The sequence below is a fragment of the Falco biarmicus genome, chromosome 3 (assembly GCF_023638135.1).
Source record: "Falco biarmicus isolate bFalBia1 chromosome 3, bFalBia1.pri, whole genome shotgun sequence".
NCBI lineage: Eukaryota > Metazoa > Chordata > Aves > Falconiformes > Falconidae > Falco > Falco biarmicus.
This window is the reverse complement of record NC_079290.1, coordinates 31,979,418-31,996,679: the sequence shown is the minus strand read 5'-3', so window position 1 is coordinate 31,996,679 and position 17,262 is coordinate 31,979,418. Positions and strand designations below refer to the sequence as shown.

The window sequence follows — 17,262 nt, the reverse complement described above, 5'->3', positions numbered from 1 at the left end:
AGCAGGAAGAGCTAAAGTTGCCCTGAATTTGTAATTTTCTGTCCTTCCCAAACCAGAGCAAGTCTTGCTATATTACACAGTAATAGTTACTTGAGGCCTCTTCAGCTTCAGCCAGGCGAGAGCAGGGGAGATGGCAGGTCACTGCCCAGCCCCTCCTTGCAAAAGAATGATGCCTACAACTTTCCTATCAAAGGCAGTAGGCATGAGCATGACATTCTTTGACTGGAAAGCAGTCCCACAGACACTAAGGGAAACAACAATGCAGAAACAAGTCCCAAAAGGACAACAAAACACAATTTTGATGGCACCTCCCTGAGAACCTAATAAATAAAAGTAAAAAGCCTGAGCATCTCAGCTTCTATTTATTTGTGGTAACAAATCAGGCACCAGTGATGGTAGGAGGCTCACCCTGTAGGTTAAGCTCTGCTCTGTTCTTTTTTGTAGCCTGTCCAAAGCAATCCAGGAGTGCAGCTCTACTCTAAACACCAGCAGCTCCCCACCGAGCAGGGGTGATGCCTTAGGAGTGCAGAGTCAGCAAAAGGACTCCCCTGCCATTTCCCTCCCCGTCCCTTCTCTCTGCTGATAGTATCACAGGAGAAGAAGGTGTCTCCAGAGAAATAGGAACATTGCCAGTATCAGTACATTTACAATTAACTCAGTAACAGACAAAGCTACTCTAGAGTGGCATAATGTGACTTGTTTTATACATGAAGGCACCAGCAATCAGCCTTGACTTATGCTTTCTCTAAACCCCCCAAACCCTGTTTATTCCTTACGTAAATAAATGAACCATTGATCCAACGAGAAGCTGCTTTGTTTCAGACATCTTTATCTCCTCCTGGCCCTTTTTTTGCCCTACGAAAAATTAGAAGTTGAGGTATCAGAATTTTCTTTTCTTCTACCCTCTTCTTCTTGAGCAACAGAGTGAGCTATGAGGTGGCTGTCTCCTGGCAGAATGGGCCATTTTACTTCAGTTTTCTTCCACTCTCATTTCCAGAAGAACTGTGATAGGAGAATGACACCAGATTGTCACCAAACTCCATACTCACCTCCTGTGGCTTCACTCTTTAAAATTCCTACAACCTCTTTGTGAGTTCAGCAAAAAGCAGCTCTTCATAGCTCACATTTATAACTGACCTGAGCAGATGCCTTTTAGGAAGAAACTGGGCAAGGCACGAACTGTGCTGCATGGCTGTCAGCTTTTATCTGCTTTTTTAGTGATTCAGAATAAGACAACAGAATCAAGCCTATTTGACTAGTCATGTATTTATTTGTGGTTTTAACATGCAAAACCAGTATAACAATTAGAGAAGTTAGAAAAAATATAGCACTGAAAAAAGTATTCATGCAGAATGAGGCTTCGACTTGAACTATCCTCCACAATCACCAGTTAGTTGATTTGTCCCAATATTTATAGTTCATCATTACAACTGCCAAAACTGGCAACCACCAGGATTGTTGTCTCAATTAAGGACAGTAAACAGATTGTCCCATTTTTTTTAATGAAAAAAAAAATCTAAAATGTAATACTTCACAGTTTAACATGTTTATTCATTTAAACGAGCTAAAAAATACTGGTGTGACATCTGCTTGAGAGACATTGGTACCTAACATTTTGGCTGTCTCCCCACCGACTTGGTTGTGATTAAGGGGGGATAAAAGGAAGAGTACAGGATTCTGTCAATTAAATGCATTGATGAACTACAAAAAATATTTTTCTACTCTTGGAAAAGTGTAGAAATACATCTACAAAAGAATGCATTACAGCAAACTAAGAGGATGATGGGGAAAACTGTTGCAAAATATCTCTGTTGGCTCTTTCAGGGAAAAATATTGTAAGCGTAAGATCACAGACAGTCTTTGCTGGTTTATTCATCTCATGGCTTCATTTCCCAAAGTGCAGGCATAAACCACTACAAAGTCTTTTTAAGAAGCAGTTCCAACATCACATTTCTGCCGTCTTATTGATGTGCCATATTGTTATTTTCTTAGTCATAAGCACCACTAATTATTATGCTACTGTAAGTAAAACTTGAAATGCGTTCAAGATCTGTAGTATCCTGTTTGTTGGCACTCTAACTTGCCTAGTCTGCATTTCAAGTACAGTCCTTTACTGAGGATTGTCCTGAATGCATCTGACCTTCACTAACTGGCTCAGTTGTGCCTTACAGGCACAATCCTGTATCAGAGCAAAATGAATCATCTCTCTACTGGGAGCTGCTAATAACATTTTCCTCCCTGAAAGAGCAGCATTCAAAACTTGGCCCTAGAGTCAGCAGATAAGCCTCTTCTATGGTAGCAATTTTCATGGAAATGGGATGAGTGGTTTTGTATGGCTTTTACTGTGCCTCATTTAGTAGGGTTGTTTAAAAACTGTTTGTTTTCAAACACAACGTTTAGGTCAACTGCCCTAGATGACACCTAAGCAAACATTACTTTGCTCATGTTGGGGATGTTTGCAGTTACATGTTGCAGCATAATCTTGCAGTCTACCTGTTGTCTCTGCTACAGCTGGTCTGATACATGGAAGGAGCTATGGCAGATCCTGAATCCTGATGTCTATATGATATGCAACAGTGAACTTTAAATAAAGCGTTCTTCAAGAAAAGTTTAAATATATCTCTAGGGTCTATTAGGGAAATGCTTAACATGCGTCCTAAGCTTCCAGTAAAATATATTTATGGACTCTAGGAAGTAGAGTTAAAGTCTTTCCTTGGCAGCAGCACTAGTAAAACTACTATACTGAGGCTTCTGTCCTGAGATAGTCTACCTGCTGGTTCTGCTTTTGTAAGATCAAAGAGAAAAAGAAAACTGCTGAGGAAAGATTTACCGACCAAAGTCACTGCTGGAAGACTGTTAGGCCTTCCTAGCCAGAGACTCTTCCAGACAGGACATCTGCTCCCACCCACAGCACAAGGACCCAGTACGGGTATCTCCTTCACAACCTCTGCTGGAAAAAAATTCTGTTTACTCCACAAGCACAGGGCAACAGCAATACCCATGTCTACCCTTTCCCCAGATGTGAATATCCTTTAAAAAACCTGCCCCATTAAGCCAGGTTTGCTGTGGAAATGGTTTGATCGGCAATCTTTCTTTGAAACAAGTGTATAAAAGTACTACTTTTATAGCAAAGTCAATCTGTCTGAAGTTGATGGAGCTACATGGAACAACTTTGTCTGCAGAAAGAGATCTGCTCTATTGGTATTGGGTAGGATGCCAAGGGACCTTCTCTTTATTATCTTTTAAGTATTCATAGGCTACACTTCGTTTTAATATGAGCTTAGGGGCTTTAGGGGCTAGAACTGCCTAGAATAATCCAGATATTCTAAAACTGGTGAGTATCACTGCTCACATTTGAACATTGTGCAGGTTAGATTGCTTTAATGTCCTTTCAAATGTATATATAATTCAGTGTGTCCAAAATTAATAAAAGCACCAAAGTACTCAAAATATATTTATTAATAAAACAGACACTGAGCAACTCATACAAATATAGGTGGTCCAAAACCCAAGAGGTATATTTCAATCTCAGATATGATAAGGGCAAAAAAAGCCACATGTTTGCAAGATTAAAATTAGTCTCTACTTTAAAATAGCAGGCATGGACAATGTAGTGCTCCAGAAAGAAGAAATAACTTCACGTCAGATTCTGATTTCCCCCTGGAGTAAATCTGTTGTAAACTCAGTGAATTGAGGGGAATCACAAGTTAGTAAAATGAGAATCAGACCTCACTGATAATATTGTTGTGCTTGTGCCTTTTAGAAAACCAAGGATGAGCAATTTGATGAAAAGTGGGGGCTTTTAGCTTTAAAGAATATAGACATATGACTCCTAGAAATTATTGTAGTGATAAGAGAAGAAGTTTATTTGCGGCAATATCTACCATGTATTTCTATGTACACTGAACAGAAGTCTACCCAGTTTATCTAAGCAAAAGGAAATTTTCTTGTTACATGAGAGTATCTTTCATGTAAATGAGAAGGCCCAACAGAGAAACTGCAAACTATGGCACTTGTGGGCAATATGGACTCATAAGCCACAAATCAGGGGAAGCTGTTTCAGTCATACACGCTTTGGATTTTGTCTGTGAGTCATAATTACGGGAAATGCAATCCTCCTGTTCTAGGAACTTGATGTTCATAAATTTGACAATGGAATAGCTTTCTTTTTAATGTAACTGATTCAGAAAGCAGGTTACAAGACAACCTGCATGAAAGGGATAACTACACATCTTTCTCAGGCTACACATCACCCAGATTGCTACGTGCAGACGTTAAGAAAGCAATCCTTCCAGCATTTTATGGAACAAGAAAATTGCTCATGCAAAGTAACAAAGAAGAGGTCTGCAGCTTCTGTGACATGTGGTGCAGCACTGGTGAAGTCACATCCAAGGAGACAGCTTGTGATATGCTTTTGACTCCACTGAAAGTCGGGCCATGTGTCAGATAATGCTTCACCATAAATGCAACACGTTGCTAAGCTTTTGGTCATTTATGTATTAGCGGACTATAAGTCATACGAATGCATAAATGGTAGGATTTTGTGTCTGTAACAGTCATACTTAGAAAATGAGAAATATTTGCACATATATGTTTACGCCACTCTCACATTCTTCTAGGAAGACTGTTGTACTCTGAATTTCTAGAGGAGTTGTTTTGCATTGCATAAAGTGAATGAGGAGTATGACAGATAAGAAGTGGATCCTTAGAGACTCATAATGTATATGGTCATAATTACCGTACGGTTTAAAAATAAACTGTATTGATCTAAGTTCCTTAAGTGGTGATAATGGGACTGTGTCAATTTAAAATAAATATATTTTCCATTATAATATTTGCTATAATTTGTATCCCTTTGTCTTCAAAATCTTAGTCAGGCATTTCTGGAACAAGTCAGTAAAGATCTCAGTTGCAACTAAACTTAACATTCAGCGCTGAAACTGGTATCAATGATAAAGCCAAGCTAGTTTGCTAATAGAATGACAACTTTATGATAACTTTTCTGGAAGTCAATCTGCCTACTCTTCTTGCCACATTCTGCACCGATGGCTCTATGCTTTTCTTGGTATCAAAGTGAATCCGAACTAAAGAAAGATTGACCACATTTTTAAAAGGGTCAGAACTGAACCTTTACAACCACAAGTTCAGTTATATGCCAAACTTGAAGCAGAACAGGATAAAGCCAGAATTTTACAGCTCCCTGCAGCTGCTTTGACATACCGACTTCATCAAGTGGCTTATGGTTATCAAAGGGATCAGAAATGTTATCTACAGTGCTTATTCTGAAAGGTACTTTGCAAGAACTGAAGGATGTCACGGAGCCAAGATTTTCCCAAATATTAGTACACATTAAAAAAATGGTTTCGTAATACTTAAAAATTCTCACATTAGTTTGATGATTAAAATGATTGTATAACTGGAAAGCATTTTTTTTCTTTTTTTTTCTTTTTTTCTTTTTTTTTTTTTTTTTTACAATATCCCCCTAATAGGTAGAGCAAGTTGATACCACAACCAGCAGGAAGAGTATAATTAAAATACAATTTTGACTTTATATTAATAATAGAGCAATACACTAATTAAAGCCAACATCGACTGAACTTTCTATTTACACTAGTTCAGACAGCACAGGAGGCAAAGAACTGTGTTTCAGAGGCATATGCGAATGTTAGAGCTTCTGTCATCCAGGTGCCATTTCTGACAGAACACATGTGTGCTGAACAGTTGGCAAAGAATGAAAAAGATTACTGCAGATATATGGGCACACAGAATCTGGGATGACATAAAATTAAGTCCATATAGGAGGTGACAGACTGCTTCTAAAAAGATATTTTTTTCCTACAATTTCTTCCATCTTAGTGCATGCGCGTGTGACACATGCACAAGAAAGATTAAAAGAGAGAGAAAGGATGAGGGTTTTTTGATATATTTTAAATACAAATTAATAAAAGACTTTTTATCTGGTATTTCTGCTTTCTTTTGAGAAAGGAAAAGGAAACTAATTTGGCTATTAGGAAGCTTTGATTCCTAAATTTAGTCAAGGCAGACTCTCCTCCTGTGAAGTCAGCATCAATACCCATGATAATAATAGCACCTGTCTTTTGACATCAAAGTTCTCTGCCTGAGAAAAAAATAGTGTAAACAATAAACTTCATATACTGATGCTCCTGGCTTTGGTGTTAACCAAATATGCTTGCCGGGCATGAGTGTTCTTCTCTTATTTTGGAGATCTGGAATGTAAAAGTGACTGACGTATTGCAAAACTTTCCTATGAACTTGGACTGCAAGAAATGGCATCATTTACTGTCTCACAGTGAAGGGACTGTGTGTTCCTATGTAGTCTTGTTGAAGCTGAAGAAATCTTGATGATAGATTCATTGCATCTGCTAGTTTTCATCTGGATCCAGATCAAGGTCAACTTCATCGGAAATATTAAGATAAAAGAAAGCATAGAAAGCCAACAAAAATACCAGTATAGCTGCAAGGACAAGGGCAACTTCCTGTAGAAGTAAGAGGGGAAAAAAAAAAAAAAAAAAAAAAAAAAGAAACAAAACCTGTTAGAAACATTACCATATTTTCAGATTAATCAGGAATAAATATTATTTCCTTTCTATAATGCACATCAAAATAACATCAGACATCTATAACTGCATAAGGCATTGACACATTAATGTTTTCTTCTTTGTGATTACCATTTCAGAATGTTACGAAATCCATTCATATAATAAAGATTTTGCCAGAAAGAGGATATTTGGCTTAAAGATCTTTGTTCTGACCTAGAAATAGGAGCTTTATATCCTTTTATTATGGTATTCCTTCTTTTTGGAAAGGAAAGACAGAATTCACAAACCACAGTTTTGAACACAAATTTCAGTTATGAATTTACACTGTGAATTTTGATGTTTTCTAGCAATATGGTACTGCTTTTTGCCAACAAATTTGTAATTTTTTAATGAAGCAAACACAGTATGGTGGAAGTCAATGAAAATTGCTACCTCTACCTCCCAACCTCCTGGCATGCATTACAATATGGAACTACAAAATCCTTCAGAATTGGACGAAACTTTTCTTCCTTCCCCTCTGCAATAAGGCAAAAAGCACAACAATTTGCACTTGCGCTTGCCTCTCTTCCCATAAAATATTGCAACTTGCTGCATCTTCCTTAATTAACATAAAAGAGTCTTCCAAAGTATACATGATTTATAGCAGCTTTCAGAAGCAGAAAAATGTTTTTGTACTACACGTCATACTCATTATGTGACTGCCTATCATCATATTCTGTCTTGAGGCTGGACTCTGTTAAGCTCCAACTTTGGATCTCAGATATAATAAATCATAGTACGATCATCCACTTTATAACACTACTTCTTTCAAAGTCACAGTATTTCCCATTTTTAGGTTTTTATTTTCCTAAAAAGCACAGCAAAATTCCTATAGTGTTGACTCTCATTTTGGTAGACAAAGAAAGAAGAAATATAAATTTGAGAAAAATCCTTATGCTCCTTCAGCTCACAGAAAGTGCAACTTCCACAGCTAACGACATGCACTGGTTCATTCCTTATCATCATGATGTATTTTTCAAATTATGCACTGAGGTGCTCAAAAGGCACTGGTTAGTTAGCACTCCCCAAACCATCTTCCCACTACAAAAAGAAGCAACAACATCCCTTCCAAATCTCAGCTTCATATTAACCTACAAACCATCTACATCAGAACAATCCACTGTACACTTAAAAGAAGAGAAGAAAAAGAGTTTGCTGACACTGTAACTAATCTGAACTGGTACAGAAGACCTACTCTGCCAGTGGGACTGAATGAAGATGCCTACACCACACCCAGACAATCAGTCCCCCTTTACAGTTCAAGGAGAGAATCTGGCCCTCTTTGGTGTAAGATTCATTGTGTCCTCTAAAAGAAGTCACGTAGGTCAGGTGAGTTCTTCCTAAAATGTCTGTTTGTCCTCTTAGACTAGAAGGGGAGTGGAGATGATACCTCTGGCATGGAGACCTGCACTGCAGGATGAATTCTATCCAGTATCTCTAGACCGGTGGTGGCTTTGTGACCACCTCTGTGTGTCTGCTGCCATGAAAGAGTTAAAGTTGAGTTAGCTTTATTTTTTAAAGTCTAGCCCATACTCTGGCATTCTTCTATAGAACAGCATTTCATTTGCATTTACATGAATGCATTATATAGTTTATCAGAATGTTGGATCAATAATTCAACATATGCCATCTAATAAACTTTGAAATACTACTGCCGAGTTGGCATATGCTCTATAGGAGTCTTTGTTCTACAGAAACCTTTGCTTTACATTTTATATGGATGATTAATAGAGATGTGCTTTAAATTTATTTTACCATATTAAAATCACTGCTGTAAATTTGCTGTAAATTTAGAATTATATTATCCTCCAAACCTCATCCTCCTGATTTCATATGATTTGATTAAAAAAAAAGAAAGTACATCTAATTCACTAATATATTAAAGGAAAGTGATTTTCGCTTTGTTGCAGTTGCAACACGTCAGTATCTCACAAAAGGGCATGGCAGCATCAGACAGGTTTCATTTATTTCCTTGTATCCACAGCTGTGCTCCCAGACCCATCTGGCCACACAGCTACTAATCTTAAGAGGATGTAATAAACAAGTGACATACAACTGCAAGCTCCATCTGCTCAGGAGAGTGGACAACAAAACCGTACAATGCAGGCACCGTTCACACTTGACACAGAGAGCAAATTCATTCCAGTATTAAAAAGTTTTCCCCCTTGTTTGGGTGCCACGCTTGCCACACTTTCTGCTTTACACAAGGTTCACCTTTCCTCCCCCTTCTGCCCAGTCTCTCTTATGAAATTCTGTGGTAGCAGCAGTGAAAGTTTGAAGAATGTTTGCATTAAAGATTTGTTTTCCAGGAAACAGAACTGGGAAAATCTTGATTTTTATTCTCAGGCTGCCTAGTAACTGCTTTGAGGGGCCTAGTTATTTAATTCCTCTTAAGTTTTACAGTGAATAACACTGATATACAACAACGCTACTTCCCTTACACAGGCATCAGGAACCGGGTGGCTGGATCAGTATTTATTAACTCTGGGAATGAAAACACTTATTGAAATTCCAGGTTTGAAAATTATGCAAGAACCTTAACTCTGAGTTACTGAAGAAGGCAGAGTAACAAAAACCTAAAATAAATGGCCTAACAAAGGGCACCTGGCTCTCAGCTAGAGAGTCTCTTAAGAATTGCATCCAGTTTATGAACTTTTATACACATAAATTTTGCAAAGTAAATAGCAAATGAGATGCTACACCACTATACTGTCTTTGTAACAACAGTATATATTGTCATTTTAATTTGTTTTATAGTTATCAGGCTTAGCTATTTGTATTTTAAGCCATGCATAGAAATGAAATGTTAAAATACTCTTCGCTTGGCATATATAGCTCCCTTTCTCTTGCACTTCATCCCCATCATCCCTCTGCAAAATCCATTTACTCTGAGGATTTCACCATGAATAATTAACCAATATAGAAAAAGTCCTATAGAAATAAACTTAAAATGATCACAGGGCTTTTTCTCCTTTTTTTTCTTTTATAACATGATACAGAATGCTAGGAAATAGCATCCCTGCTCTCAAATCCCAAATTACAGTCAAAGGAGCCTTTAAAAGGAACAGAATTTTCTATTATATTCTCTTATATTTAGAATAATGTCTGCAGAACCCTACCGATTTATTTTTTGTCAGTTTTATGTGTCTCATGCCAAAATACAGGGATAACGTCCTCAGATTCACCCTGGTGGAGCAAGTTGCAGAGTTGTGATCTAAACAAGATTAATTAGGACATGAAAAAATAGGGGTGAGGAAAAAATGGTGGCTATAATAGCACAAATTTGGACGCTGTGTAGGGTAGCATCCTATCCTACATGTACAGAGAAATATCACACTTTCAGGAAATTTCTGATTTTTTACATATTTTCTATGTTCCTGCAAAGAGAACTGTACATTTTTAATATGAAACCAGCTTAAAACTAGGTGAAAAAGTACCACAATTGCTGTCTTTGAAATGCTAAACCACCCCTAGCTATTTCTGAAAAGAGATGAAAAGAAAATCACGCTGACTAAAGATACCTGTCAAAATGAAACAAACACACGTAGACTTGGCCATCAACCTTTTTATCCCATATAATTTCTAACTGGAAGACTTTATCTGGACATTCACTGTGATACGTTTCTAGTTTCAACAAAATCATATACAAAAATGGATGTTTACTTCCTTACTGCAGGACACCTACACTTAATACAAGGTAACAAAAATAATTTATTAACTTTTATCAGCAATTTTTATATTATCAATTTTTTATTGTAAAAATTTCAGATGGAGGAAAGATTGTTATTGTCTCAAATAATGAGAACAAGGTACTACTACACAGTCATCTAAGAGGCCTGGCTATATGATCACAAAGCAACAGGAGTCATTTTAATACAGCTAAATGCAAGATAATATATACAGGTATCAAAGATGTAGATAGTACTTAGGAAGTGGAGGACTCTTCTTGAAAGACTGTGACTCTAAAAAGATCTTTGGATTTAAGGGGTAACCACTCCCTCAGTGTGATCTCTGGATGTGCAAAGGCAGAGAGATGACTGGTATTTGTTTTATCATAGAGAAGAATAAGATGTAGTTTGGTTACAACATATAACTATATGTGCCATACACCTGTATTTAAGTAAGGCGCTTCACAGTGTGGGGTCCTTTTATCTTGTTTACAAGAACCTCCCAAGGTCCAGCTGCTGTTAGATAAGCTCAGTCTTGAAACAAGATGCCATTTCCTAGGAGCAAGAATGATTGACAATTCCAGTTACCTCTTGGGGAAAATATGGACTTCCATGGCTGTGTGCTTTTTATGGTCAGATCTGTCAAAAAAGTACATTTTTATTTAGCTATTGGGAAGAAAACTTCAGCTTGGGCTTGTGTGGAAAGGAGATCCTAACTGCCAGCCTTGGAGCTGGCAAACCCAGCCCTCCAGACTGAACTCCTCCTCCAGGGTGCTGGGAAGACTGGGATTACTTACATGGTCAGTGCTATATTATGAGCCTCTGAAGTACCTGAGTGTTAAAAAGTAATGGCACCTCATACTTCAGTGCTCCAGCCTTTTCTACATAGGAACAAAAAAAGTTTCTTTATTTTTCAGGAAATTTTTCTGCAACTGTACTGGTCTGATTTATGGGATTTGAGGTTTTGTTGTTGTCAACTATTCTTTGAAGTGTTATGTTGGTCATCAGTAGAGACCAAAGCCTGAGAAATACAGACTACTGCTCCAAGATTGTACAGAAAATCCTCCTAAGCTCCTTCTTGGTGCATCTTGTTCACATGCGCAAACCACCATGATTACTGTACTTATGTGTACAGGTCAGGCCAGGGTCAGATGGGAGCAATCTGATTTTGTTTTTCTCTTTGTATGTTTTCTTCCCCCCTCCCTTCATTTCAAGGTCAGGGATCAAAGCCTGACTACCGGGATCACTGGGAATATCACACTTTGTTCCCCGATGGCACATTAAGCTGCCCTGCTCTTTATGTGAGGCACATAAGCTGGTTTGAAGACCCAGTATTTTGGTCATTAGAAAGTGCTTGGACTTCCTAGAAAGTATTTGGATGAAATTTCATGATCTGTAACATATAGAAGGCCAGATCAAATGATCTAATAGTCCCTTGTGGCCTTAATTTCTGCAAAGCTATGAAACTATATTTCTAACTTGGCAAATGTGGTTCACTAATTTAGCAGATTATGAACAGCATGAAATCAGAGAATACCCTTTGCCAAAATACACTAGGAATGTCTTCTTATCTATTCATACATAACTTGTTCCAGATGAGATAAAATCTTAATAGTGAGCTAGCTAGCTACACATTAGATTCAGTAGATATGCAAAAGAATGACAGACATTAAGCTCCTACTTTTTTAGGAAACATTTTTTCCTTAGCTCAATCGATGTACTATGTTGCTAATAATTCTCTATGGAGTGGTATTCTGCAGCTGATTATGTCTTTGCAAGTGAGTGTAAAATACTACTGTTCAGATTTGTGTCTAACTTTCAACAAGAGAGAAAAATTCCAAGATTCATCCCATGGACCACTGATTCATTCTTGCAGTGTCTGAAAAAAATCCCTCCCCAAGAAATCCCATTACCTTTGGCCTCCACATATCAAACCCCAGTTATCTGGAGCTGAGCTTCCACATTCCTCAAACCATTTTCTGCTTGTCACCCTCCTATTGGCACCTCTTCCTCACCCACTGAGAGCAGAGTTAGCACCAAAGGTGCAGACCCATCGCTGCTTCACCTGGTAGGACGAGCTGGTGGGCTTCCACCAGCACGAGCTCCCACTGGGGGGGATAACAAAGGTTAGTGGCTCCCTTTTTTAACTACAGCTACAAAGAATTTGGGCTTATCCAAACACCAGGAGACATACGGCATACTGCTTTCTGTCTGAGTTGTTTCTTGAGACAGGGGTTCTGCTTTTCCAAGAGGCACCATCTATTTTGACACTGTCTGCATTAATGTCACATATACACAGCCAGCACAATAGCTCTGCTACAGTACTTAATTTTTAAGCATGTTTAAAGAGAAAATATTAGACACCCAATACTAACATGGTCACCCTGCTTGAACTAACTTTTGATAGTTATTAGTGCTTAGCTGCTTCTCTGACATTATCAACATGGATAAAATCTCTCATTGGGGAAATTAAAAAGTACTAAATGCCAGCAACTGAAAGAAACTTTGTTACTTTAAACCTTGCATTAAAATGACAAGGCAATCAAAATTTGACAAGACAAGCTAATTAGTATGCCAGCGATGAAATGTGAAGGATCTCCAGGGGATTGGTTCTGAAAAGTTTGATGTCATTTGTAGGGCCTTTTTTTTTAAAGTAAATGTTGTCAACTCTCATGGTGAAATACACAACAGTTGAATTTCATTATCTTCACAGAAATTAAGGACTAAAATCCCTTCGCTATTTTCCAGTTCTCCCCCCCAAATACTACACTGAGTCTTAGTTTACAGCCAGGAATATAAGCCCTTTAGGACACTAGTGCAAAACAACTCTGGAGTATCAATAAGCACTAAAAATCCTGTCATGTTAAGTGGCAGTATGGTACTTACTGTGTTAGGTGTTTCACAGAATTATAAAAATATTCCTCTTTCTCAGAGAGCTTATAATTTTACATGTATGATAAGGATATCCTTCCTCTACAGTATTTGTCTTAACTGCAACTTAGCTTTTTATAGGAAAATGTTAATATATTTTGAAATGCTGCCTGCTGCGTCATGTACTGAAACCTGGATAAACAAATAAAATATATATAGTAAATACACGTATGTGTGGGTTTTCTCAAAGATTTACAAGAACTCTGGACATTTCTATTTAAAGTGCTGACCATTTATTTCATTGCACTGTAGTTACACCACTTTTTTTCCCCTCAACAAAGTTAATCAACTGTCACAGCACAGAATCAGGGCCTACATCATATAAAAAGACTAAAATCTCAGTCTTTGGAAGGTGAATCATGTCACTCATCACCATCAGAAAACTCTGCGACAACTGTGACGATCCCTTCCCAAAGGAAGCACCTGGGCACACTCAAAAGCTCTGAATATTGGGAAACAATCAAAGGAATGCACATTGAAGCCTCAAAATAATTTCACGAATATACATAACCTGATGGGACCTCAACTCTGTTGACTCTTCTGACAGCCACAGACATGAGGAGTGGTTTAATACCCTGCTGTCACACTAAGCAGGAGACTTCAGGAAATTTGTATTTCGAAATTTATCCAGAAGACAACAGGAGTATCTGGGATAGGTGTGGAGAATGAACATAAGAAGATTGCTCTAGGACAGCTGGAGGAACTTGGAACTTAACAATGGACTGAGCAAAACAAGCCCTGCCTGAGGAAGAGGTTCCAGGGCTTCACAACTAAGCAGCCTCCCCTGGGGCAGGCAGGGCAACTTCCCTGCAGGCACACCAGGAACATCCACTGCCCGTGGTGAAGCTCTGCTGACCTGGCGGGATGGAGCAGGTGAAGAGTTGCCACTGCAAGACAGGAGGAGGTGCAAGTTTACCCCAAGACGTTAAATATGCTTCCACAGTGAGCACTTCAGGGTCTGTCAGCTGAAGTGCAGAGTTTTATTCTACAGGGACTGCCTGTTCTCTGGTAGAAGTATTGTAACATTTAGTAAGCCTGAGGTTGTTGGCATTAAGCAGGCTCCCTGAGAAGGATGCATACAAAGGCCCTGCTTTCCGTCCCCCACAAGCATATACCCCTGGAGGGAAAGGTGCCCAACTTACCTTCCCTTTTGCTTCACCTCTGTCAGCTTTTCTCAGCAATTGGGAAGCAAAGCAAATGACTGTAATCTGTTTGGGGATCATCCAGAGTCACATTTTAAGGTCCAGGTGTGCAAAAAATATTACAGCCAGGAGACAATGTTTTAAAGAATTTCTTTTTTTTCCCCCTTTTCTTCTAAAGGCACAGGCAGAATTGCAAACCTCAGACACTGGACACTGAAACTGGCAGAACCCAGAAACACAACATCCCATGACCTGCAGAGCATGTGTGCACCTTGATGGTAAAACTCATTCTTACCTAGAAGTCAGCTGGTGTTCTGCTATAACATGCAGGGACAGATGTCTACAAAATAAACTGCTTTTAATTTCTTTACTCACTAATACTTGATTCTTCATTATACGTATGATTACACATATGCTTTCCTATTCTCCCTCATTTTTAACTAACAATTACTTAGGAAAATAAGGAAACAGAACAGGTTTTGAAGGACCAAGGTTCCTATTTTTCTCACTTGTGAAACACATGTAATAAACATGCAGATTTTAAAAGAACTAGGCTGTACAGTAGAAGTCTCCAAGTAGAACATCACTTTTAAAAGGTCATGTCATTTAAAGTAAAATGAAAAGAAAAAGTAAAATTTAATAGGAAAGGAAGGAAAAAACATTGAACTCAAAAGGTTAATAATCTATCCTTTAAACAAAAAAGGCAATCTACTTTTTCTCATTAAAACTTGACACACAGCACTAACGGAGGAGATTATGTTGTGAAAACATACTGCATCGCATGGTAATGCTTGATCGAGATCAGCAATCAGGAGCAAAAAGAAAGCACTGTTTCGTGATTATAATAGCAAATTCTGGAAGACAACCAAATACATCATCTGGCAGCTCAACAGCTGTTACAGCTTGGTAGTAATACCTTGGCATTTGCTATAAGCTGTAACTTGAAAAAATTGATTTCTCATCTGCCAGAAACAAGAAAATGTTCTCCTTTTAACATTTATGAAGTTTCTTTCACTACAATACCCAGGTATTTGTTCCACTTTTTTATAGCTCGGTTTTTACTCTTGCTGCTAAGCTAATTGTATATCAATTTGATTCAAATATAAGTTTGAGGAAAAAATACTAGATGCAACTTAAATAAACAACGTGCATTCACATAAATCCCGTTTTGATGACACACGGGGTAGCAAATAGCACAAAATATTCCCAATTGTCCTCCTTGCTCATATGCACAGCCATGATCAAATAGTCATTATTATAATGCATACATGCCTGAAAAATGGACGATTCCAAAATAAAGTTCAGTACCTTTCCATGTGTTTTGCTGTTTAGTTAAGCCTTCTTTTTGCTGGTCAGAGGTAGTACACAAGGATGTAGACTGAGATAATAATGCTGAGAATTTACAATACTTAACAAACTTAAGTCTTTAAATTACTCCTGGGTATAGGATAGGAAGAGGAAGAAGGAAGACATTTATTGACATTTTTATAACTATATGAAATCGTTAAAGCATTTGTTCTGTGTGCAGAAAGGCTCCCTGAAAAGATCAGTTTTCTAAGCATATAGTACTTCATTGACCTTAAAGTAAGTATGCATCATAACAAGGACATGGACTACTTAAAATCTTTTAGCATTTCAACTATTCTAGTTATTTTAGGGTTAAGTAAAAGCAATCCATCATAAATATTTCATATTCTGGCATTGCACTTAGATTTTGAAGTGTCATAAACAATATTTCTCAGAAATCAATATTCACACACAGTACATCTATGGGGAAAAGTACACACAAAGGTGGTATAAGCTTTCAAATAGATCTCTACCTTTACGCCTAGTGCAGTTTTCTTGGCCTCTGCTTTTAATCTTGTAGCTCTTAACATAGGCCTGGTTTTCTTATAATCTTGTTTTCCTAGAGGAGAAAAGCACATTTAATGAAAATGATGCAAAAAGAATATAAAGAATGTCAGCAATTATTTCAGTTGACAAGTCAGATCGAACATTTTGAAAACATCCCACAGACCAGCACTTGAAACAGGAGCAACTCTGTCAGACAGGGGCTTAATCCGTGGAACAAGAGTCATTAACAGAGACAATGATAACAACAAGCAAGAGCCGACAGAGCAGCCTAGAGCCTATTACTCCAGAGGGCCATCAAAACACACATACGGATAACCACCTACTAGTACAATGTTTATTAAATAGTTCAGTAAGCATCAGACAGCAAATAAGTAGATTAAAAGTGGATGACGTTTTTCCCTCTCATTTCAATCATAACAAAATTTTCATTATAATTTTTGTTGTTTAGTCATCCCTAATGCATATATGAATGTGTAATATGGGACATTATGGTGAGTGTAAGTGTTTCATCATTTTGAACCGGAACGTTATTTGCAAGCATCAGAACTCAGAGACATGCAGGTCAGTCCAAGTAAGCACTAACAAAATGACTGCTTCACACCATCTGCTTGTAGAAACATGTCACACACAATCTTGTAGAAGTGTCTTAGACTTTTTAAAAGTTAGAGGGACTAGCTCTAGCAGCCATAAAGAGCACAGACAAGTACTGGATTACTGTGAGTCCACAAGAACTGAGTTCAGAGGAGGACATACTTAGAAATGGCATAAATCATTTATCTCAACTTAATAATAATAAAGCATAAAACACTTGATATCTCTCAGGAATATTTTTGCTCTCTGAAGGTCCTGTTACTGCTGTGCTATGTACTACTAGGCATAGCTTCTTTAAGTTAACAGAAGTCAAGGTACAGACACAGTCACAAAAGAAGGAGAAGGAAAAGAGGAATCTGTGAAGAAACTGCTCAGAGGGCTAAGAGCCTCAGTACAACCACTTTGGCTTTTCCAGCCTTTTTGTCCTTATTGCCCACTTCCAAAGCTGAGCTACGATGCTTAAAGCAGAAATGTTTG

The 17,262-nt window shown here is 37.9% G+C and overlaps 1 protein-coding gene across 3 annotated transcripts in view; it reads right to left on the bottom strand.

Annotated features, from left to right (window-relative positions):
- Positions 1 to 1,248: 1,248 nt before the first annotated feature.
- Positions 1,249 to 17,262, bottom strand: part of TRIQK (triple QxxK/R motif containing) — a 64,495-nt gene continuing 48,481 nt past the window's right edge. For all 3 annotated transcript variants that reach the window (XM_056332450.1, XM_056332451.1, XM_056332452.1), the window contains 2 exons: positions 16,161 to 16,246; positions 1,249 to 6,497 (listed from right to left, as the gene is read on the bottom strand). In XM_056332450.1, coding sequence (XP_056188425.1) covers positions 6,384 to 6,497; positions 16,161 to 16,246 — 200 coding nt within the window. In that variant the 3' untranslated portion in view covers positions 1,249 to 6,383. The remainder of the gene's footprint in view (positions 6,498 to 16,160; positions 16,247 to 17,262) is intronic.